This window comes from Budorcas taxicolor, chromosome 17, assembly GCF_023091745.1.
Source record: "Budorcas taxicolor isolate Tak-1 chromosome 17, Takin1.1, whole genome shotgun sequence".
NCBI lineage: Eukaryota > Metazoa > Chordata > Mammalia > Artiodactyla > Bovidae > Budorcas > Budorcas taxicolor.
Window position 1 is genome coordinate 43,656,698 of NC_068926.1, and position 24,784 is coordinate 43,681,481.

A 24,784-nucleotide genomic window follows, 5' to 3' on the forward strand; every position below is an offset into this window, starting at 1 on the left:
CAGCTGAATCATGAGCTAATGAGGTGGATGAAACTGGAGCCTATTATACAGAGTGAAGTAAGCCAGAAAAAAAAAAAAAAAAAAAACACCAATACAGTATACTAACACATACATATGGAATTTAGAAAGATGGTAATGATAACCCTGTTTGCGAGACAGCAAAAGAGACACAGATGTATAGAACAGGCTTTTGGACTCTGTGGGAGAGGGAGAGGGTGGGATGATTTGGGAGAATGACATTGAAACATGTATAATATCATATAAGAAATGAATCGCCAGTCTACGTTCAATGCAGGATACAGGATGCTTGGGGCTGGTGCACTGGGATGACCCAGAGAGATGGTATGGGGAGGGAGGTGGGAGGGGGGTTCAGGATTGGGAACACGTGTACACCCATGGTGGATTCATGTTGATGTATGGCAAAACCAATACAGTATTGTAAAGTAAAATAAAGTAAAAAAAATAATAAAATAAAAATATTGGCCAGAAAAAAATATAGATTTGAAATGAAGGAAACAAACATGAGCTGGGAATGTGTGTTTCATCTCCGATCCTGGTGGTGCAGGAGGAGTTGGCATCTTTTTTCAGATTGCACCCTTGCTTGACCCAGGAGCAGAAGCTGTCTGAGGAGACTAGACAGGGCTGGGGGAACTGCCCAGTGCAGACAAGCTGGGGTGGCAGATCCACATTCACAATGTACAGAACAACCACACCTCCACTCTGCAATGAACTGCAGGTTGTAAACAGATGCAGACAAGAGGGAGAAGTCTAGCAATGCAGTTGAGGCAGCCACACAGATTCAGCATAGAGCACAACGGGGCTTGGATGTGAACCCTGGAAATCTGGTTCCTATAGTGTTAACAGCTCCTAACACCTCTCTCAGTGTTGGGTTGTGAAGATCCATTTGGATGTATCCAGAGCAAGGTCTGGAAGGTATTCTAGATAAATGAAATTATATGTAGAAATTCAAGATAGATTGCAGCAGGTGACAAAGACCTCTTAGTAATCCAATTTTGCTTGAATGTATTACAAATGAGGGAAAATATAGGAGATACGAGGAGAAAAGGATAGAGTTCAGATACCATCTTTGAGGTAACAAGTGTTTATTATTCTAAACAATGCCTTTATTTCCACAAATAGGTTCCAAGCAGAAGCTGCAGCCACATTTGGCATTATTTTTTTCTTATGGAATATCGTATCCAAAGTCCTTCATCTTCAGGAAATCAGTACCAATTCTACTGGCTCTAAAGAGGCTATTGATTTCCTTGCAAGTGAGCGAAACTTCAGCATTACAGAGTTTGTCAAGGAAAATGGTTTTTATCTCAACAGCAGCACATTGTTAGAATGTGAATTTTTTGGAAAGCCATGTGGCCCAGAGGTAATGTTGCACTATTTCTTCAAATTTCATCAATATAACAAGCTACTTCTTTGTATTATTTTGCATTGAGGTAAAGTTTACTCCCATGGGGAATCAGTTTAAATTTGCTCCAAGAGCACATGTCCTTAGCTCAGCCTTATGATATCAGGAGGTATGAATACACATGGGACATGCCTCCTTTTTCATACAGTTAGATAAGGAAAGATAGAAGACAGAAATATTTGGTGATATTTCTTGCAGGATTGTCCTTAAAGGGAAACCCCTATCTGTGGTTCCAAGTCCCAGCTGACGATTCCACCAACCATAGGTTGAGCTGAACTGTGGTGGGTATTTATTTTAAAACAATGAGTCTATGCAGTTCAAATCCCTGTTGTTCAAGGGTCAACTGCATATGAAAATGTCTCAACTAGCTAAGCAGATACAAATTGACAGGTGCATTTTACAAAAAAAAAGAAAGCTGTTTTTGGAATACAGACTAAAATCGCCAGATTTCTATTCTTCCTGATGTTTTTGCTTCTCACTCAGCACTATGAGTAAGAAAAGAAAGTTATAGGCATTTAAACTTTGAAAGGACAAAAATACTCACCTGACTGTGTTTTCTTTTGTTTATTTTCATATTGGAGGATTTTGCACATGTCTTCACTGAATACGGAAACTGTTTTACCTTTAATCATGGTGAAAATATCCAAGCGAAGGAAAAAGTGAGTGTTTCTGGAAGAGGCTTACACTTGCTCTTCAATGTCAATCAGGTATTGAATTTCTTTAAACTTCACCAAGGTTCAAGCCAAACAAGAATGCACAGGAGTTTCAGGACGCTGTGCCCTGTTGAATCGTTCCCACATGTCTTTTTTTTTTTTTTTTTAAATTATTAATTTAGTCAAGACTCTCAGGATGAAACTACAGACTTGGAGATTGAAAATGTGCAGTTTAGAGGAATAACCTGGACATTTTTAGCTATGTTACTTACTGTCATTTTTATGATGCTGGAAATGTTCATGTCAGAAAACAAGGAAACTAAAGATTTCTAAATCTCAGTGTATATAGTAATTCAAGAAGACCTATGAATTTTTAATGTTCAGATAAATGTTTAGATTTTCATGAAAATAGGCAATATGTTTTAGAAAGAAGCCGTACAGAGATATTTGACAAACCATAGAAATCTATAGTCTGAAAAGGTGATGAAAAATATTGCTTTGCAAAAATATTGTATCAGTAGGCTTTGCCTAAGCCAGTTTTGTAAATTTGTAATTGGCGTAAGTAGATTCTAAGTGTTTAGACCTAGGTGGCAGCTGTCTAGGCTCCTAAGAAATTCAGAAGTGTTCCTTCAAGACTACCTGGTGTAACTCTCACCCAAGGCTGATCCTCACCCTCCATCTTGCACAATCATTTGTAGTGTTACACACTTAGAGGTATTCTACTCCGTTGTTATGATCTGGTAAATGAAGATTTGAAATGCTATTGAATGAAGTATTCAGAATCACACAATTAATGGAAGAGATGAAAAATAAAGGTAGCACCCCTGAATTTCACCAAACTACTCCCCAATCCAAGTGAACAAGACGATTGGTTACTTTCCAGGAATTTCTCCTAAGCCACGCTTCATAGTTTCCCCTGTATTCCATTCAAGAGTCCGCAGCACTGCACATTGTGATACACACAGCCAGATTTGTATATCTAGTTCATTGATATTTTCAAGTTATTTAAATATAAGCCACATGTTCACTTCAAATATTATATAATAACTTCTATAAGCTAGAATTTCCCCCAGTGTTTTTAGAGTGCAATTAAAATCTGCAAATTGAGTGCAAAGTTCAGTAAGTAAATAGAGCTGAGATATTTCCCCAGACTAGCAGTCAAGTGTTCCTTAGAGAGTTACAGGGGGGCTAGGAGAACAGGGTCCTGAGTATCAAACGCAAGACTGAGCAAGTTTATTGTTGTATGTGCAGTTAACCGTTCACAAGAAAAATCATCCTAGCCCCTCATCAAGGCCACCCCTTCTGCTTATAACTTGAAATTATAACTAATAAAGTCACCAGAAGTTTGATCTTAAATTTCTTGTGCCTCTCTGACAAACCGGCTGCTTTGAGTCCTGCCTTTTGGAAGTGGAACCACGTCTGGTGCTCATGTCTGCACTGCTGGGGTTCCTTCCAGCTGTGCTCGCTGCTGTGGGTTGGTGAAACAGGCTCACTCTGACCCCTCCCTGGGAGTGTGCTCTTCCTGCCTCAGAGTCACAGGAATAAACACAGTATGCCTCCAAAAGCCCTTTCTGATCCTAATCATGAAGAATTACTGGCTTCTTAGGAAAAAAAAGAGAAACGATAAACCAGAAATTTGGTTTTATGATAATATATGAAAGCCAACCAAGAAACCTAACCAATAAAAAAGCAAAGCTTGAGCTCCTGAAATGTATGCTTTTATGTAATGAACAATTACATATACATATTTGTTTTCTTGTAAAAAATTCTTTATCTGACATACGATTTACAGAAGAAAAGCACTAGTGCTAAAGAAGTAGTATAAGTCTTTACTTTTAGGAGAAAATAAATTTGAATTTTAAGTCAGGCCAAATATTTTAACTGCAAGGAGAAGCAGAGGGCCAAAGGATTTTCTGAGACAAATAAGTAAAGAGAACAGCCAAGGAGAAAGAAACTAAAGAGGCAGGTGAGGAGACGGCCAGGGGAACCAGGTGGCTGACAGTCAGGATACCATACCTTCCATATTTCTATTCAAATTGCCTCAGGCAAGAGGTGACGGGGAGAAAATGACCGAGGCCTTGATGTGTAGCTTAACCATGAAAAGTAGGTCTTTAGGTGTTTAATTTTCACAGCTTTTATATAAAAGGAGATCTCATATTGACATGAAGTATTTGATTTTTAAGTTATTCAAATACTATCATGAGAGTAACTCTGCACAAAATTCTGCACAAACTCATCTTGTGCATAATTGACATCAATTTGTAATCTGAGAAGAAATACTTGTTTGTTTCAGGAGGAATTTACAGATGACCCAACCCTTGGCTTCGTTGACGCTGGGATCACCTTTGTTATCCATTCACCCATGAAGGTGCCGCAGTTTGATGGTTTGGGCTTGTCCTCACCAGTGGGAATGCATACACGGGTGACCATCCGCCAGGTGAAGGTAAATATCAAATAAAGACATACATATAATCACAAAATTCAGAGTCTGAGGGAACTCTGACCTCCGGCTGCTCGAAGGAATGCAAAGCTTGGCACATCAAGAAGCGGTGCGGATGTCTGCCTTTCCTTCTTCCTGATAAATAAAGGCTGTGTCCCTCAGTGGGGTAATGATCCCATAAATACATAATAACACATTTCATTAAAACTCTTTTCTCTCCTGCATTTCAAACATCACCAGAAATTCAACAGTTTCAGTTCAGATACGTTTCCATTACTGGGAGGCTCAAAACCAAATTCACGGATACAGTGTAAGTGAGTGCTGGGAAGCCCAGCAAACCCAAGTCAACTTTGAATTTTGAGTTGAAAATGGACATTAAGAAGGAAGTCCATGTGGCTGAACTGTGGTTTTTCTCAACAGGACTTTCTAGGAAGGAAAAAGTCAGTGGGCAGAGCAGGTCTTAGAATCCCAGTGTCTGACAGGTTTCCACTTGGCAGCCCCTTGCTCTGTAATTTTTGGGATTAACTTCCTGAATTTCCATCTCCTCTCTGCACACTGAGGGCCAAGGGCTAATGTGTCCTTTCACAGTTACTCTGTGGTTGTTCAGTCACTCAGTTGTGTCTAACTCTTTGTGACCCCACGGACTGCAGCATTTCAAGCTGTCCTTCACCATCTCCCAGAGCTTGCTCAAACTCATGTCCACTGAGTTGGTGATGCCATCCAACCATCTCAGCCTCCAACACCATCCAACCATCTTCTCCTTCTGCCCTCAATCTTTTCCAGCATCAGGGTCTTTTCCAATGAGTTGGCTCTTCGCATCAGGTGGCCAAATCAGTTACTTTGAGGTTTAAGTGAAATAATATAAAGAAAACAGTACCATATTGCCTGGCATATATTAGGTACTCAGTAAAGGATCTTTGGTGGGACTAAACCACCACCAAAGGATCTTTTCTTAATTGAAGTTTAGTTGATTTACAATGTTGTGCTAATTTCTTCTGTACAGTAAAGTGATTCAGTTATACATATATATCTATATATATACATCATTTTTACATTCTTTTCCATTATGATATCTCATGGGATATTGAATATAGTTCTCTGTGTTATACAGTGGAACCTTGTTGTTTATCCGTCCTATATATGCTAATCCCAAACTCTCAGCCCATTTTCCCCCAACCTTGGCAACCATAAACTGTTCTCATGTTTCGATTCTGTTTTAAAGGATCTTTTTGTGTGTATAATTTTGGTTGCTGTTTTGTGAGTGGGTTGATAAATAAGCTAAAATATGTCAATAAATGATTTTTTTCCTTGTAGGAGTTCAGTTTTGGAGCACTTTGTCTGATTTTATTGATTCACTACAGGTACAGGCATCACTGATTCAATTGACATGAGTTTGAGCAGACTCCAGGAGATGGTGAAGGACACGGGAGCTTGGCATGCTGCAGTTCATGAGGTCGCAAAGAGTCAGACGTGACTGAACAACTGAACAACACAGAGCATTTAGGGTGGATATTAAAGCGCAAACAGTAGACTTAACTTTAGGGGTTTTCAGGTTAATAGAGTAGGCATAGTGGACAAATGTAGTCAACTAAAGAATATCAAAGGCTTGAGAGAAAAGAAAAGGGGTGTATTGAGTCAGACAGATCTTCTGACCTGGATGTTTATTTTGTCTTAAGACAGTCCATCAGGAATACCCTTGGGGAGAATGCAATCCCCACCTGAAACTGCAGAACTTCAGGACCTATAGCACCTCTGGCTGCTTGCAGGAATGCAAAGCTTGGCACATCAGGAAGCAGTGTGGATGTCTGCCTTTCCTTCTTCCTGGTAAATAGAGGCTGTGTCCCATTCTATAACTCTTTACTTAATCTGAAACATGGAAATAAAGGTATCAGAGAGCTGTTGCACATTCTTAAGAAATTCTATGCTGGAAAACCATCCACCTGACAAATAAACCTCCTAGCAGAGATATCTGGAAAAGAAAAGAGCCTTGTGTTGTCTGAGCCGGTCCCCAAATCTGATTTCAACATTTTCAATTGGGTGCTCTTAAGCTGCTCATCAAGATTTTCTCTGTTTGAAAGAAACAGTAGATCTTCTTACCAATACTGAATATTTCCTTGTTGAGACCTTTTTGTTGTTGTCAGAAAGACTCTGTAGTCCCCCTTTGCATCCAGTCTGAAATGCTTTCAGAGCCACGGATGTCTGAGCTGAGCCCTGGACAGGGCATTGGAGCAGGGTGGATGGAGCTGGCCTTGCATTTAACTTCTGCAGCTCCTGGAAAGTGAGGAGCAGCATAATGTATCCAACCTACATGGCCTGACAAGTCATAACAGGGATGGAGTGAGTATGCAGGTAGCCTCAAAACAACTGCTTGACACAGAACTCACTCCATGTAACAGCTGGATATTTCTATTCAGATTTCCTTCACCCTATTCTCCAGTGTATTTATGAAGAAGTGTAGAGTGATTTAAAGGGTGAAACCAGTCTGGTCCTACAAGTTTACCAGTTCCCCATGTGATGGCCCATCACACACCCCATGCACATGCACACACACACAAACACTCACACACACCACACACACTCACACATGAACATGATAATGCTGCCCCTACAACAAGGGTTGCAACTTGGCAAACAGCTTCTCAGATATTTTGAGAATCATCACTTCCTTCTTTCTAAAATTTTTATTTTTGGTCTTGTGGCTCCTCCAAAACTGGCATTCTATAAAACTGCTAATTCTGGCTCTGAAAATTCCAAAGTTATAGGAAAGGGTCCAAATTGATATATGAAAAATAATGTCACAGTTTTAAAATGTATTATTTCTAAAAAAAACAAAAACAAAAACAAAAATGAAATAACTAATAAGAACCGGACACTAGGCAAAATGAAATGTAAAACACAAAGCACGACATTTGCACAAACTTTGGGGTGCTTACAGAAATATATCTTATTTGATTTGATACTTAGTTATCCAAGTCGGCTAACAGATGAGGAATGAGATTTATACACATTAAAGGAACTAGCTGAAGAACTCCCACTAGCAAATGGTAGAGGTAGTTCTAAAAATCAGCCTTTCAGATGTGGATCATTTCCAAAATGTCATCGTTCTTGATGTGTATGTGCCCAGTCACTTCAGTCGTGTCTGACTCTTTGCGACCCCATGGCCTGGCCTATGACAGGCTCCTCTGTCCATGAGATTCTCCAGGCAAGAATACTGGAGTGGGTTGCTGTGCCTTCCTCCAGGGGATCTTCCCCACCCAGGGATTGAACCTGCGTCTCCTGCATCGCAGGCAGGCTCTTTACCACTGAGCCACTTGGGAAGCACATTGTTCTTGGTAATGAGAGAAATATCATTCAAGAAGTAAGCCACAGTGTGGTAAGAGAGACTTCTCATAGACTCAGTGTTCAAGGTAGAGTTTTCCTTTTTTATTTTCACTTCTTCCCAAAGCGCACTTCCCCCTTGTCAGCTGAACTTCTCCACAGACTGTAAGTGACACTCTCTGTTGTTTGTTTTCAGGACCATTGAATAAACATTGAGCTCACCCCAGAGATGCATGGGTTATAGCAAGAGACAACTGCTGCATGAACATGCAAAGACTGAAGTTTTAGAATCAGCCTGGGATGAAACCCAGCTCTGATTCTGTCCCAAGGTTCACAGCAGGTGCTCCACAGAGAGTGCTACTTCCCTGCCCCATCCTACCACTAGATAGGCAGCCCCACCAGGTGCGTGGGTCTATGCATATTTAAATCAACGGATATAGGGAGCTGGATAGAAGGAGAAGAGATGAGTCTAAGGCCCCTAACTGCTTAGGCAAGCCACTTTCTGAAACTTGGTTTCTTCGTTTGTAAAATGGTGATTTGCACGTCTTACAATCACCGTAGGAAAGAATGAGACGACAAACATAAAAGTGAGTTTAAATTCCAAAGATATGAACAGTTGAAAATCATTATTCTTACTTGCAGTTCAGTTCAGTCTCTCAGTCACGTCCAGCTCTTTGTAACCCCATGGACTGCAGCATGCCAGGCTTCATTGCCCGTCATCAACTCCTGGAGCTTGCTCAAACTCATGTCCATCAAGTCAGTGATGCCATCCAACCATCTCATCCTCTGTCATCCCCTTCTCCTCCTGCCTTCAATCTTTTCTAGCATCAGGGTCTTAAGACTTTAAATGAAATGGATAAATGGAAAGAAACATGGAAGAAAACAAAAACATTATTTTCTTCCTCCCAGTCTGCATTTTCATCGGGTACCGTGTTTTCATACTAGTTTTTGCAAAAGGATAGATGAAGAGTGTTTTTGTCATTATTTCACTCATTTCATAAAATGTAAAGTCTCTATATTTACCCTTTTTATTTTTAAGGAAATGGGATAGAGTGTGACCTACAAAAGTTTTACAACTGTGTGTCTCCTATACTCGGTAAGTGGCTTAATTTATTTCTCTACTTTCAAGATTTATATGAAAGTTGCTCAGAATCATACAAGACTTTAAATCATACTATAGATCGTTCAGAAATGAAACAAGAGAGACTATAAGAGGTAGTTTTTCAATGTTTTTAAATTTAATAACAATAGCTTACACAGTAAAACACAATGAAAAGCCTTTCTTACTTCAAAATACGTCTGAATCAAAGATATGCACTGTCAAAGTGACAGTAAGAGAGCTGTGGTTTTTACCTCTAATTTTTTTAAACTGTAAACATTTTTATAATGAAAGTAGCTTTGTTGGTTTTTCTTATTACATACATAAAACACACTTGTTGTGATTAGTTCAAACACTACAGAGTAGGAAAGAATCACTTGAAAATCAATAGAAATAGCATCAGTTTGAAAATTACTGTCACAATTTAGATGATCATTCTTTTCCTCATTCATTTCATTACATGTTACTTATATATAAGTGTGTATGGATAGTTTTTACATAAATGGAATCACAATGTACATTACACTCACACTGGGGACAGCTTCTTTCACTTATATATCTCTTACCTTAACTCTCAACCAATGTTAACACTCCAATACATTCTACCATAATTTTCTCCACAAATATAGTTTTCTATTTATGATTTTAAGTCATTGGTTATTTTATTAAAATGGAATCATACTATATATACCCTTCTATGTAACTTGCTTATCTAACCTGTTGCAGAAATATCTCCAGGAAAGCAGGACCAGATTTCAGAGACTCCTTTTAATGGCTGTAAAATATTTCATGGAATGGGCACGGGTAGAAATGATCTGATATTTTTAAACAGCTTTACAAGCTGAATATGCAGAAGTCACATTACTAAGTGAGGAGTTAAAATTACATTGTTAAATTTCTTGTCATTTCCTTTCCCTGAGAAAGGATGAATGTGAAGTTTGGGGAAACATTATACATGCAGTTACTTCTTGGGGGAGTTTTATGGGGAAATGGGATCAGAAGAGTGCATGTGTGCGTGCACGTGCATGTATGTGTCTGTGCATGTATATGTGGGTGCGTGTGTGTGTGTGTAGGGAAAACGTGGAGATTATTGACAGTCATCTTTCAGAACCAGGGGATGCCTACAAAAGTCATTCTCAGAGGAGTATCAATAGGAGAATCTAGAAAACAAGCCCAAAGTTGGTTCTTATTCAAGGTCTTGGTGAACAAAGGATTCACTGGAATTTCAGTAACAAAACCACAAGGAAAACAAGAACTGGAACATTTACTGAAAACAAAGAGCAACAAGATGGGCCCAGTTACTGGTCCAAAAGTGCCTGTGGGCAAACACCACTCCCTTCCCAAGACACACTCACATGGGGGTTGTGGTTGCTGAGGAGAAGCCAGAGGACAGGAAACTAAGTGAGAAAGTCACTGCATCCCCAGACCCAAGGACCTCAGCACCCCATAGCACGATGCATACCATCTTTATTGAAACAAGCCCAAGAGTACATTTGGTTTAAACCTGTGTCACTCACTTTCAAGATGATGTTTCTAAGTTCCTCTCAAGGTGATGTAAGGTCACAAAAACTTTCCATCTTTTATCCAAATGTCTAATATCTTATGAAAACAAGCCCAGAGACTTTCTGGTAAGAAATTCTTACTTCTAACAAAGATATGAATCCAGTGACACCATGAATTCAAGGTTAACCCCTATGATTTATATTGTCTTCTTTGCTCTATTTGTACTAAAATGTAAACAGAATATAAATACCACTTGTTAAGGAAGCAGTGATTGAACTTGTTAACCACTGTTTTAAACATAGGGATTTCCCCCTAAAGGCTCTGACTGTAAAGAATCCACGTTCAAGCAGGAGATGTGGGTTCATTCCCTGGGTCAGAAAGATCCCCTTGAGAAGGAAATGGCAACCCACCCCAGTATTCTTGCACAGTGAAAGTGAAATGATAAAATTTTGAAAAGCTCTGTCCTCCCCACTGTGAAATAATCTTTTTCTCCAAATATCCTGTCCTAATTTTCATCTCAGACCACATTGAAGTTAAGGGATTGTGTACGGTGGGAACACACAATTCCAGCTGCCCTGTACCTTGTGAAGAAACAGAATACCCTGCGTTCATTTCTTATTCTACTTTTCCGAGCCAAAAAGCTTTGAAATATCTTTCCAAGAAGTTGAATCAAAGCCAGCAATATATCAGGTATTTGTTTCAGCCTTGTATATTATTTCTAATTAACATACATATTTTCTTTACTTTCAAAGACTCCAGGAATGAAATTCTAATCAATCACAGGAAGCAAGGGCTGACAGCAGTGAATCATCAATGAAAGCCTAGAATTTTAAAGGTAGAAAAGAGCTTGTCTTTCAATCCCTTAACTTAATTGAGTGAAAAGTGAAATAAGGACTGAATAATTTGCTTATGATCTTACATTTTTGGCCCAACTGGGGAATAATGCTAACATGACTGAAAACATGAAAATCCCTTACAGCTTAGCTGGTAAAGAATCCTCCTGCAATGCAGGAGACCCCAGTTCAATTCCTAGGTAGGGAAGTTCCCCTGGAGAAGCGATAGGCTACCCAGTCCAATATTCTTGGGCTTCCCTGTAGCTCAGATGGTAAAGAATCCACCTGCAATGCAGCAGACCTGGGTTCAATCCCTGGGCTGGGAAGATTCCCTGGAGAAGGAAACAGCTACCCATTCCAGTATTCTTGCTTGGAGAATCCCATGGACAGAGGAGCCTGGCGGGCTACAGTCCACAGAGTCATAAAGAGTCAGATATGACTGAGCAGCTAAGCACAACCACATATTTTATAAAGTTTGGGTATACTAATAACTGTATTAATTAAAGGGAATACAAATTATTCTCATTTTACAGAGGAAAGGAGTAAAGTTAATGCATTTCAAGTGAACTGTCCTGTGAAGGTCCTTAGTGGCACACAGAGAATTTATGCCCCAAACCTAAACTCTGGTCTCTGTATATTTTCCACAGGGACACATCACAACAATTTTGATGAACTAAAGATTATATTAGATCTCCTGCTATATCACTCTCCTATCAGAAATAAATCAAACTTCATAAAAAATGTTTTAAAAATCAGGCAGCATCATAATATTTATCTTTGTACTTTATTCATATTTTTTAAGTCGAGGACCTGAAATATCAATATAATACATTTGGTGTTTGCACTTAAGTCTATTATAATAAAATATATTAATTAATTAAATGTGGATTTACTTTTGTACAGCCAAGTATCTGACTTTGAAAGCATATTTCAGGTTTTAAGCTGGTATGTATTTTAATGAAACAAACAAAAAAGCATTCTCCCAGTATAAACTCCTAGACAATAAAATGATCTTTCAAATCAGGAAGAAAAAGTGTTTTCATTAAGATGGGATTGATAGGGCATCACTTTAAACACTTGGATGAAAGATAGAAAGCTAGAAAATTTGCAGCTATATCTTTGTCAGCACTTCTGTCTCTAGTATAGATGCCTCTATTTCATTTTAATATGGAAAACTGATGTATTTATAATATTATTCCTATTATACTTAGCTGTGCCTGAGAAGAGCACTTCATGTGATTTTTTGGCTGGAAAAAATCTCCTGGGCTCCCTGTTTATCATGCAGAGGATGTGGGCTTTATTTTAGAGACATATTGGTGAAGTCAGAAAAAAAAACTCATTGTTATACAAAATGACTCTAGAGAATATTGTTGTTTTTTTCTCCTGAAATTTATATTACTGTAAGTAGCTACCCATTAACCTCATCCTATAAGTGACGCATGGGGACCTTGCAGGCTTGTGACTAGCAGAGGCCAGTGCCGGGAGGGCTAAGACGAGTGGCTAAACAAACACAGCTGGACTCAGGGCTGTCCAAATCCTAGACAGAGCCAGGGGTTAGAAATCACATATATAATTAAAAATTTGCTTTGTGTACAGAGATCAAAAATCGAAGAGTGGTTAATCAGAAAACATGAAGAGTTTGTTGCTGTTGTTTAGTTGCTAAGTGGTATCTGATTCTTTCACCACCCCATGAACTCTAGCCCACCAGGCTCCTTTGTTTATGGGATTTTCCAGGCAAGAATACTGGAGTGAGTTGCCATTTCCTTCTCCAGGGGATCTTCCTGACCCAGGGATCGAACTTGCATCTCCTGCATTGGCAGGTGGATTCTTTACCACCGAGCCACCAGGAAAGAGCATACAGTTTGTTAGGAAAGCAGTTACAAAAGCTTAGCATCAGTAGGGTTTAAAGCACTCTTAATTTAACCATGAAGTGTGATGGTGGTGGCACAAACCAGCCCAAGACTATGACCAGTCTGGAGCCCCAAGTGGCAGTTGCTTGATTCCATCAAGAAGGAGGTGAGAAGATTAGCCTGATTGAAGCAGACCCTATGGAAGTGAATTGTGGCTCAATTTAGGCCAATTTCATTAGCAAAATAAATTTTTGTTTAATTGAATGAATTTTCAAGTAAATTTTGTATAAAATGATTTGGTTTATAAAAAAAATTATTCCCCTCAATTAATCCATCACTAAAACTTAAGCATGTGGAAGCATTTTTTAGTGTTTTATAAATGGGATAAACACTCTATTTTTTCTTTGATCTTCTTACCCTCATTAAAATCCAGATTTTATTTTATAATTGTACCTCTTGACATAAACAAGTATTCTTGGATCTAAATTCTGAAAAATTTTCCTATCACCATGAAATGTAGTTTCAAAGAGACCCAAATTACTAGCAAGTCACTCACTTTGGAGGAGCTGAGTAAACCTTGTGATATTTTTATAGGGGTTGAATTTATCTTCTCTCCAAAACACAAATAGATAATTTTGGAAAATGGCTCTAACTTTTGTGCTTGGGAAATTAAACAGTATTATCAGTTTACACGCAAATTTGGATCACAAAAAGATTGCAATATTGCTAAAATTTCTCAGCTTCCAAAACAACTTTATTATTTCCTTCACTTTGGCTGCTGTTTTATTATTTGCAAATATTATGATACCCCTTGCTTAGCTACTTAAACGCAGTACATTCCCCTGTTACCCAGGGTTAAACCAATGGAAATTAAGTAAACATATTAATGATATATTTTGAATTAATTCTATTTGGGAATATTGATTTCTAAATGGTAAACAATCAGGAGAGTGATTTACAACCATGCCTCCCAGCTATTAAAGATACCACATAATTCCAGGAATCATTGCTAATAGAACCTATTCTTTTTTCTTTTTTACTTTTTATTTTATATTGGACTATAGGCCTGGCATGCTGCGATTCATGGTGTCGCAAAGAGTCAGACACGACTGAGCGACTGAACTGAACTGAACTGATAGCTGATTTATAATGTTGTGTTAGTTTCAGATGTACAGCTGATCCAGTTACACATATACATATATCTATTCCAAAATCTTTTCCCATTTACATATTACATTACATAATAGGATCTTTCTTAATGAAACTATTGTTGCATATGAAAACCATCAGGTAGTTGATTTTTACCTCAGTTTAAAAGACAGAGAGGTTAAATATTTATAAATTTATTCATTCGTTGTTTTCTTCTTTGATTTGTTCCCTTATTTGTCCATTTCACAAATTGGAAATAAGTGCCTATTGTGTGTCAGTATTCCAGAGTGCTCTAAAAACTAGAGATACTTCTGTGCATAAAAGATAAACCCCTGCCATGCTGCACGCATGCCCTGTGGAGTGAAGATGGACAATAAATATATGGGGCAACCAGCCATGGTGCTGAGTGCCTGGGAGGGGAAGGGAAAGAAAAGAAGGAGTCAGAGTCGGGGAGGGCTGGTCTCAGCATGAAGGACTGAGATCAAGTAAGACTGTCCTGGCAGGGTGATAGCTGAGCAAAGACCCAGTGCTTCTCAAACTTGTCAGTGTCAAAGTCCCTTTACAGTCTTCAGAATCACTGAGGAGTCCAATGAGTTCTCCTTCATGTGAGTTTTAAGTATCAATATTTGCCATATTAGGAAAGTAAGGTGTGACTTCTTAAATTTATTGATTCACTTAAAACAACAATAATGAATGTGCTATACAGTAATGCAAGTAAAAGTTTTTATAAAGATTAACTATTTTCAAAAATGTTTAGGAAGAGGAGTAGTATTGTTTTAGGATGTGGTAGGGGTCTTCAGTGTCAGAAGACAGCTGGATTCTCATTTTTGCATTTAATCTGTTGGGTTATGTTGTTTGGTTGGAGAACATGAAGACAACCTTGCATGAAACAAATGTATAGTTCAAAAAGGGAGGCCTATTTTTAAAGCCTTTATAGATAATTGTGATATTTTTCTTTGATGATACATCAAAAATCAACAAGACTAGCTTCTTACATGTTAACATCAGTAGGTGTTTTGTGATTTGCCCAGAGGGACTGAGGTCAACTCCTTATTTTTTTTAATATAAAATTATTTATTTTAATTCGAGGTTAATTACTCCACAATATTATATTGGTTTTGCCATACATCAACATGTATCCACCACAGGTATACACGTGTTCCCCATCCTGAACCCCCCTCACCCCCTCCCTCCCTGTACCATCCCTCTGGGTCGTCCCAGTGCACCAGCCCCAAGCATCCAGTATCATGCATCAAACCTGGTCTGGCGATTTGTTTCATATATGATATTATACATGTTTCAATGCCATTCTCCCAAATCATCCCACCCTCTCCCTCTCCCACAGAGTCCAAAAGTCTGTTCTATACATCTGTGTCTCTTTTGCTGTCTCGCATACAGGGTTAGCATTACCATCTTTCTAAATTCCATATATATGCGTTAGTATATTGTATTGGTGTTTTTCTTTCTGGCTTATTTCACTCTGTATAATAGGCTCCAGTTTCAACATTTGATGGCACTGTTGAGATTCATGCTGCCATACATGCATCAGGAGGGTATGAAAAAATGTACTTATTGTTCACATAATGACACTTTCTGTGAACAGAAGGGCAGGCTCCCAGGCAGAACTTTTCCTGGTTTGTGAGAGAACAAGAAAAGGCAGCTGGGTCTGCCTGGCCTTATGGTTTTGAGGTAGGACTTGGACAAACAATCTGAGATGAGGGCCAGGGTCTGTGTGGTTGAACTTTCCCAGGTGCCAAAGGGGGAAGAGCATGGCTTTCTCATCACTTTAACTCTTTGAGGACAAGAAAGGGGTGGGGTGGCATTTGAAAGCTGTCATCTCTGAAATGTCAAAACATATCAGTGAATTTTTCATATGCAATTCTATTTACACTCACTTGCGCTTTATACAAACTTGCACTTTGAATGGGTCTTTTATTTGTGCATGGTTTGGAACATCGTTTATTGGGCATTAGAAAATTTCTTTTAGCTATGAGCATTTTCCAAATATCAATCTACTTTATTATATAATACACATTGCAATGTAATAACATTACTTTTCCTATCATGCTGCTGTTGTTAAGTTGCTTCAGTCATGTCCGACTCTGTGCAACCCCATAGACGGCCGCCCACCAGGCTCCGCTGTCCCTGGGATTCTCCAGGCAAGAACACTGGAGTGGATTGCCATTTCCTTCTCCAATGCATGAAAGTGAAAAGTGAAAGTGAAGTCGCTCAGTCGTGTCCAACTCAGCAACCCCGTGGACTGCAGCCTACCAGGCTCCTCCATACATGGGATTTTCCAGGCAAGAGTACTGGAGTGGATTGCCATTGCCTTCTCTGTTTCCTATCATAAAAGTCTTTAAAGTTGAGTTATCAAGCTCATCATAGCAGACATAAATTTTCCAGAATTTTAACTTTAGCTTTAATTTTAAAAGCTTAATTTTTAAGCTTTAATTTTAAAAGCTTAAAATTTATTATTGACCTCAAGTCTTATCAGTTATTCTTGATGCAACAAACTCATTTTGTTTATTATTTTGAAAATCTCTGCCAAATTTCACATTCTTAAGAACTATAGTTTGTCAGCCATTCCTTCAAGTGAAAATGATGTTCCACATCAAAAGCGGCTACTGCAGCTTTCTTGAAATAACAATCATAGTGGAAATGTTAGATAACATGTCAGTATTTTATGAAAATAATTTTGACTTTGTGAACTCCAGAAGAGATAACAGGGACCCCTAGCGGTCTGTGTGGGCTTCCCTGATGGCTCAAGTGGTAAAGAATCCACCTGCAATCCATGAGGTGTGGGTTCCATCCCTGGTTCAGGAAGACCCCCTGGAGGATGGCATGGCAACCTACTCCAGTATTCTGGCCTGGAGATTCCCATGGACAGAGGAGCCTGGCAGGCTACAGTTTATGAGGTTTCAAAGAATCTGATACCGAGCGACTAAGCAGGCATGCACAATAGGGGTCTATGACCACACTTTGAAAATTGTTAGGCTTTAAGTTGATATCAGAGCTGGTCTCAATATTAATGGGGAAAAGGCACTTCAGGAAGGAAAACCGCATGCCAAGAAAAGTCCTAGGCTGACAAGCGCATCTTATATACGGGTAGAATAGCCTGGAAATTGGTGTGGCAGGAGGCAGAGTAGATGATAGCCAAGGATGGGTAAGCATCAGTCACCATGAACACGTCAGTGGTAGACAGAAATCTCATAATGCCACAGAGGGCGAGTCTCTGGGGAGCTCTCAGCAGGAAAGTGATATGATTTACAAGTTGCAAAAGTATTGCCTTGGTTCCTGTGTGAAGAGCAGAGGGTATCTGTTGAGATGGAGTATACTAAGGTCAGAAGTAGAAGGAGAAACCAGAAAGCGACTAGAAAAATCCAGGTGAGAGATGATGGAGGTTTAGGCAAAGGTGGTCTCAGTGGATGGGTGAGAGGTTGGATTCTGGGTATATTTGAAGGTAAAGCAAATACTTACTGATGGATTAGCTGTGAAGTGTTATTGCATTAAAAATGAAGAAATATATAAAGTTTGACTTGGAATATTTGAAATGTCTGTTGAACATCAAGTAGAATACCAAGAGGCAATTTGATGTATTAATGAATTTAAAGGTAGTGTCTGGGTTGAAGATGGTAAGTGTACAGAAGAGTTATTTCAAAAAAGTTATTTAGCCACTCTGGCTGCATATAAAGATTTCCAGAAAACAGTGAGAAAACTGTCTCTGCCCAAAATACTAATGATGTAAGGTAAATGACTACCACTTATTAAAAGCACAATAGATGCAGGTTCTGTGTCAGTTCTTTGCATATATTATTTAACTGCTTCTTGCCACAGAACTGAAATCCTGACTACAGAAGAAGCAACCAAGACCCGGGAAAAGAAGGTGGTTTCTCCAGGACCACATAAGTCACAAAGAACAGGACCCAGATTTTAATTAAAGTTAGACACACAGTCAAGCATTTGTAAATCATATACTCAGTAGATATTTACTTTCAATGTCTTTTTCCAGTTTCTCAGGAATGAAGCACAGAAAAGTTATTAGGTCAGGAGAAAAATTATTTTCCCTAAATACCAACATGACATGAATGCATTTAAAATGAAGCTATAGTGATTAGTACTGAACACAATGTCATGTCTAATTCAATACTAAACAACCTCTGAGACAAAAATAAATACTACCTTTGTCGAATGGGAATTAAAAGGCCATCTGCCAAACCTTCTGTCTGTGCCTGTGAGGGCTACCGTGTTAGAATAAAGGCTGAGAATAGAATAAGTCAGCTAAGACTGTCACAAAAGGTGGTCAGAACCTCTCCTAATGGGGGGGTAGCCCAGGGCAACAGAGGGCAACACAGTTCAGTTCAGTTCATTCACTCAGTCGTGTCCAATTCTTTGTGACCCCATGAACCACAGCATGCCAGGCCTCCCTGTCCATCACCAGCTCCTAGAGTTTACCCAAGCTCATGTCCATTGATTCGGTGATGCCATCCAACCATCTCATCCTCTGTCATCACCTTCTCCTCCTGCCTTCAATCTTTCCCAGCATCAAGGTCTTTTCATATGAGTCAACTCTTCGCATTAACTGGCCAAAGTATTGGAGTTTCAGCTCCAGCATCAGTCCTTCTAATGAATACTCAGGACTGATCATCTTTAGGATGGACTGGTTGGACTCCTTGCAGTCCAAGGGACTCTCAAAGGTCTTCTTCAACACCACAGTTCAAAAGCATTAGTTCTTCAGTGCTCAGCTTTCTTTATAGTCCAACTCTCACATCCATACATGATTACTGGAAAAGCTATAGCCTTGATGAGACCGACCTTTGCTGGCTAAGTAATGTCTCTGGTTTTTAATATGCTGTCTAGGTTGGTCATAACTTTCCTTCCAAGGAGTAAGCGTCTTTTAATTTCATGGCTGCAGTCACCAGCTGCAGTGATTTTGGAGCCCCCCAGAATAAAGCCACTGTTTCCACTGCTTCCCCATCTATTTGCGATGAAATGATAGGACCGGATGGCATGATACTAGTTTTCTGAATGTTGATCTTTATGCCAACTTTTTCACTCTCCTCTTTCACTTTCTTCAAGAGGCTCTTTAGTTCTTCACTTTCTGGCATAAAGGTGGTATCATCTGCATATCTGAGGTTATTGATATTTCTCCTGGCAATCTTGATTCCAGCTTGTGCTTCTTCGAGCCCAGCATTTCTCATGATGTACTCTGCATAGAAGTTAAATAAGCAGGGTGAGAATGAATACACAGCCTTGACGTACTCCTTTTCCTATTCGGAACCAGTCTGTTGTTCCATGTCCAATTCTAACTGTTGCTTCTTGACCTGCATATAGGTTTCTCAAGAGGCAAGTCAGGCGGTCTGGTATTCCCAGCTCTTTCAGAATTGTCCACAGTTTATTGTGATCCACACAGTCAAAAGCTTTGGCATAGTCAATAAAGCAGAAATAGATGTTTTTCTGGAACTGTCTTGCTTTTTCGATGATCCAGCAGATGTTGGCAATTTGATCTCTGGTTCCTCTGTCTTTTCTAAAACCAGCTTGAACATCTGCAAGATCATGGTCCACGTATTGCTGAAGCCTGGCTTGGAGAATTTTGAGTATTACATTACTACCGTGTGAGATGAGTGTGATTGTGCGATAGTTTGAGCATTCTTTGGCATTGCCTTTCTTTGGGATTGGAATGAAACTGACCTTTTCCAGTCCTGTGGCCACTGCCAAGTTTTCCAAATTGGCTGGCATATTGAGTGCAGCACTTTCACAGCATCATCTTTCAGGATTTGAAATAACTCAAGTGGAATTCCATCACCTCCACTAGCTTTGTTCGTAGTGATGCTTCCTAAGGCCAACTTGACTTCACATTCCAAGATGTCTGGCTCTAGGTGAGTGATCACACCATCATGATTAACTGGGTCATGAATATCTTTTTGTACAATTCTTCTGTATATTCTTGCCACCTCTTGTTAATATCTTTTACTTCTGTTAGGTCCATACCATTTCTGTCCTTTATTGAGCCCATCTTTGCATGAAATGGTCCCTTGGTATCTCTAATTTTCTCGAAGAGATCTCTAGTCTTTCCCATTCTATTGTTTTCCTCTATTTCTTTGCATTGATCACTGAGGAAGGCTTTCTTATATCTCCTTGCTGTTCTTTGGAACTCTGCATTCAAATGGGAATATCTTTCCTTTTCTCCTTAGCTTTTCACTTCTCTTCTTTTCACAGTTATTTGTAAGGCCTCCTCAGACAGCCATTTTGCTTTTTTGCATTTCTTTTTATTTGGGATGGTCTTGATCCCTGTCTCCTGTACAATGTCACGAAACTCCATCCATAGTTCCTCGGGTACTCTGTCTATCAGATCTAGTCCCTTAAATCCACTTCTCACTTCCACTGTATAATCATAAGGGATATGATATAGGTCGTACCTGAATGGTCTAGTGGTTTTCCCTACTTTCTTCAGTTTGGCAAGTCTGAATTTGGCAATAAGGAGTTCATGATCTGAGCCACAGTCAGCTCCCAGTCTTATTTTTGCTGACTGTATAGAGCTTCTCCATCCTTGGGTGCAAAGAATACAATCAATCTTGTTTCGAATGTGGTCCACTGGAGAAGAAAATGGCAAACAACTTCAGGATTCTTGCTTTGAGAATCCCATGAACAGTATGAAAAGGCAAAAAGATGGGACACTGAAAGATGAACTCCCCTGGTTGGTAGGTGCCCAATATGTTACTGGAGATCAGTGGAGAAATAACTCCAGAAATAATGAGGAAACAGAGCCAAAGCAAAAACCACACCCAGTTGTAGATGTCACTGGTGATAGAAGCAAGGTTTGATGCTATAAAGAGGGCAACATAGCTTAGGTCTAAGTATTTTAAAGGTACAAAATAAGATACCTAACTGTTTGATAAAATATGCTTGCCCACCTACCTCAAGTACATGGTCAAAATGACAAAGTCAGAAATATCAGCAGAACCATAGATTTCTTTTCATATGATTGAAAGTTGGCAAATATCAAAGACAGATAAATTTAATTATATTCCACATGTTCAAGTGTGGGCAATGTTTATATGAGTAACCAAAAAAGAGAAAGTAATTCAAAAGCTGAAAAAATAAAATTGGTCTGACAATCTTGAGCTCAATGAACTCTTTTTTATCCCCAGGGAGAATCTTGTGAATATTGAAATAAACTATAGTGACTTAAACTATAAGATAACCCAGCAGCAAAAAGCAGTGAGTGTCTCTGAGTTACTTGGTAAGTATTATCTAGCTGTTCCTCAATTTTTTTTTAATTTATCTATTTTAATTGAAGGCCAATTACTTTAGATTTTGTGGTGGTTTCTGACACACATTGACCTGAATCAGCCATGGGTGTGCATGTGTCGCCCCGTCCTGAACCCACAACCCCCTTCCCTCCCCTCCCCGTCCCTCTGGGTTGTCCCAAGCACCGGCTTTGAGTGCCCTACTTCATGCATCGAACTTGCACTGGTCATCTACGTCACATATGGTAATATGCATGTTTCAATGCTATTCTCTCAAATCATCCCACCCTCACCGTCTCCCACAGAGTCCAAAAGTCTGTTCTTTATATCTGTACCTCTTTTGTTGTCTTGCATATAGGGTCATCGTTACCATCTTTCTAAATTCCAGATATATGCATTAATATACTGTATTGGTGTTTTTCTTTCTGACTGGCTTCACTCTGTATAATCGCCTCCAGTTTCATCCACCTCATTAAAATGGACTCAAATGCATTCTTTATAATAGCTGAGTAATATTCCATTGTGTATATGCACCACAGCTTTCTTATCCATTCATCTGCTGATGGACATCTAGGTTGCTTCCATGTCCTAGCACTCCGATGAACATTGGGGTACACGTGTCTCTTTCAATTCTGGTTTCCTTGGTGTGTTTGCCCAGTAATGGGGTTGCTGCATCATAAGGCAGTTCTATTTCCAGTTTTTTAAGGAATCTCCACACTGTTCTCCATAGTGGCTGTACTAGTTTGCGTTCCCACCTACAGTGTAAGATGGTTTCCCTTTCTTCCACACCCTCTCCAGCATTTATTGTTTGTAGATTTTTTGATGGCAGCCATTCTAAGCAGCATGAGATGGTACCTCATTGTGGTTTTGATTTGCATTTCTCTGATAATGAGTGATGTTGAGCATCGTCTCATGTGTTTGTTAGCCATCTGCATGTCTTCTTTGTAGAAATGTCTGTTCCTCAATTTTAAAAAAATTTCTATCAGTTTATTTTCCTTTCATATTTAAGGTTTAGCTTATCAATGGAAAAAAATAATCCATGGTGCTTGTCTTTCACTTGTCATGTAAATCTGACACCTTTCCAGTCTCTGGACATGACTCCAGCAAATGCAGCAGGGTGCTCACAAATAAGGCAGGGCTCATGGACTTCCCAGGTGGCGCAGTGGTAAAGAACCACCTGCCAATGTAGGAGACTCAAGAGACATGAGTTCCATCCCTGGGTTCGAAAGATCCCCTGGAGGAGGAAATGGCAACCCATTCCAATATTCTTGCCTGGAAAACTCTGTGGACAGCAGAGGAACCTGACGGGCTGCAGTCCATGGGGTTGAAAGAATCAGCCATGACTGTGCGCAGTACAGGGTACAGTGCATGGTCTCATGGTCACTCAGCATCTGCCTTCACCCAGATGTAACTAACCCCATGTCTGGGTCGAATATCAGCGTCACTGACCTCTGCAACAAATTCCACCCAGACTGGGCTGCAAAGAACCTAAAAAAGTAAAATCTGCATTTAAGTTACAAACACTACCTGTTCATGCTTCTCCATCATTCAGTCCTTGGCAAACTTAACCACTGAATTCCAGATCTCACTGTCTCTCAGAGGAGGTTGTGGAACAGACAGAACAGGAATCAGAGTCAGGTTGAGTGACCAAGGTCAAACCCTGGTGGCTGAGCCAATCTCCTCAACACAATGCAGAATCCTCAGTGCTCTTGGATGGGCTTTCCTGGTAGCTCAGCTGGTAAAGAATCCACCTACAATGTGGGAGACCTGGGTTTGATTCCTGGGTTGGGAAGATCCCCTGGAGAAGTACATGGCTACCTACTCCAGTGTTCTGGCCTGGAGAATTCCATGGACTGTATAGAGTCTATGGGGTCACACACTGGAGTGGGGTGCCATTGCCTTCTCCAATAGAGTCAGCTAGGACTGAGCAACTTTCACGTTCATACTCAATCCGAAGCCAGGTCTTACAAAAATAACGTTGTCCTAAGAATGGCTCAGGGCAAAGAGGATAAGATTAGTAATGTAATCTATTTACAAAGGCAGTGCTTGAGGAGTCAGATTCACAGAGACAAAAAATAGGGTGGTGGATGCAAGGGACTGGGGAAGAGGGCAGTGATGAGTCAGTATTTAATGAGGACAGAGTTTCTGCTGGGGAAGATGAGAAAGTTCTGGAGACAGATGCTGGTGATGATTTTATGACAATGGGAATATACTTAATGCCACAGAATTGTACACTTAAAACTGACTAACATGGCTAATTTTATTCTATATACATTTTGCCACAAAAAAGCACAAACAATAAAGACTTATAGATGCTGAAAAACTTGTTAAAAAGAAGGCAGTACTGTGTTCATATGTCTTAGTTCATGAAATACTGCAAATGCTTACAAAGAAATTGTTTGGACACTTGAGGTCATAAACTGCTTGGAAATGTTTCTGGAAAGTATCATTAACCAGTAAGGCTGTCCTGGTGTCCAATTTCTGTTCTCCATTCTGTTCTCCACTTAGAAATGAATGTGTGATTGTCTAGGATGTTTTATGAATTTGCCGAGATTTAATACCCTCCAAAGTCCTTGAGTTGTATTTTTGGAAATAGAATTTATGTTTTCTTTCACTCCCTTTTTTGAGATAATTATGTGAATGTTACTCTAAGGTATTATTTATTGCTACTGCATTATTTATGCTAAACTTAATACCATTAGCTCATATTCATATATCAGCTATTATTAACTTTTGAGCTTCAAATAATTTAAAATCTAGTCATGTTTAATTTGCTTTTTATGGAATAAGCATGATTTATTCACTTTCTTTATTGGCTTTATTACAGCAGATGTTGGTGGTCAGCTGGGCCTATTTTGCGGGGCCAGTGTGATTACAATTATAGAAATTATTGAGTATATATTCACCAATTTCTACTGGATATGCATTTTGTTCTTGCTGAAGATCCCTGAAATGGCCCAGGGCACTCCTGCACCTCAGAATCACCTGGGGAATAAAGACAGCATCGAGGTATGCTGATGTCCACTTAGGACAAAAGCATTTGTTCTTCTCTTCACGATACCTTCAGATTTACTCACGGCTTATTCACTGCTCTGTTACTTTATGCTATAGTCCTGGAGATATCTATCTTTTTATACATACTTCATCTCTGTCTGTGTCTTTAATTACACATACATATTGATTTATATATTAAAAAAAGAAACAAGCACTGTCTTGGGTTTTTTTCCACCATGGAATTAATTGATTAATTCCCAGTACCCAGAACAGTCGAG

At 39.3% G+C, this 24,784-nt stretch overlaps 1 protein-coding gene across 1 annotated transcript in view; it reads left to right on the forward strand.

The window, feature by feature from the left end:
- Window positions 1–24,530, forward strand: part of ASIC5 (acid sensing ion channel subunit family member 5) — a 37,809-nt gene extending 13,279 nt beyond the window's left edge. Inside the window, exons 3-10 of the mRNA XM_052655119.1 lie at window positions 1,141–1,378; window positions 2,002–2,127; window positions 4,367–4,516; window positions 6,190–6,337; window positions 8,871–8,927; window positions 10,955–11,123; window positions 21,414–21,505; window positions 24,340–24,530. Of these exons, the coding sequence (XP_052511079.1) occupies window positions 1,141–1,378; window positions 2,002–2,127; window positions 4,367–4,516; window positions 6,190–6,337; window positions 8,871–8,927; window positions 10,955–11,123; window positions 21,414–21,505; window positions 24,340–24,530 (1,171 nt within the window). The remainder of the gene's footprint in view (window positions 1–1,140; window positions 1,379–2,001; window positions 2,128–4,366; window positions 4,517–6,189; window positions 6,338–8,870; window positions 8,928–10,954; window positions 11,124–21,413; window positions 21,506–24,339) is intronic.
- Window positions 24,531–24,784: the final 254 nt, after the last annotated feature.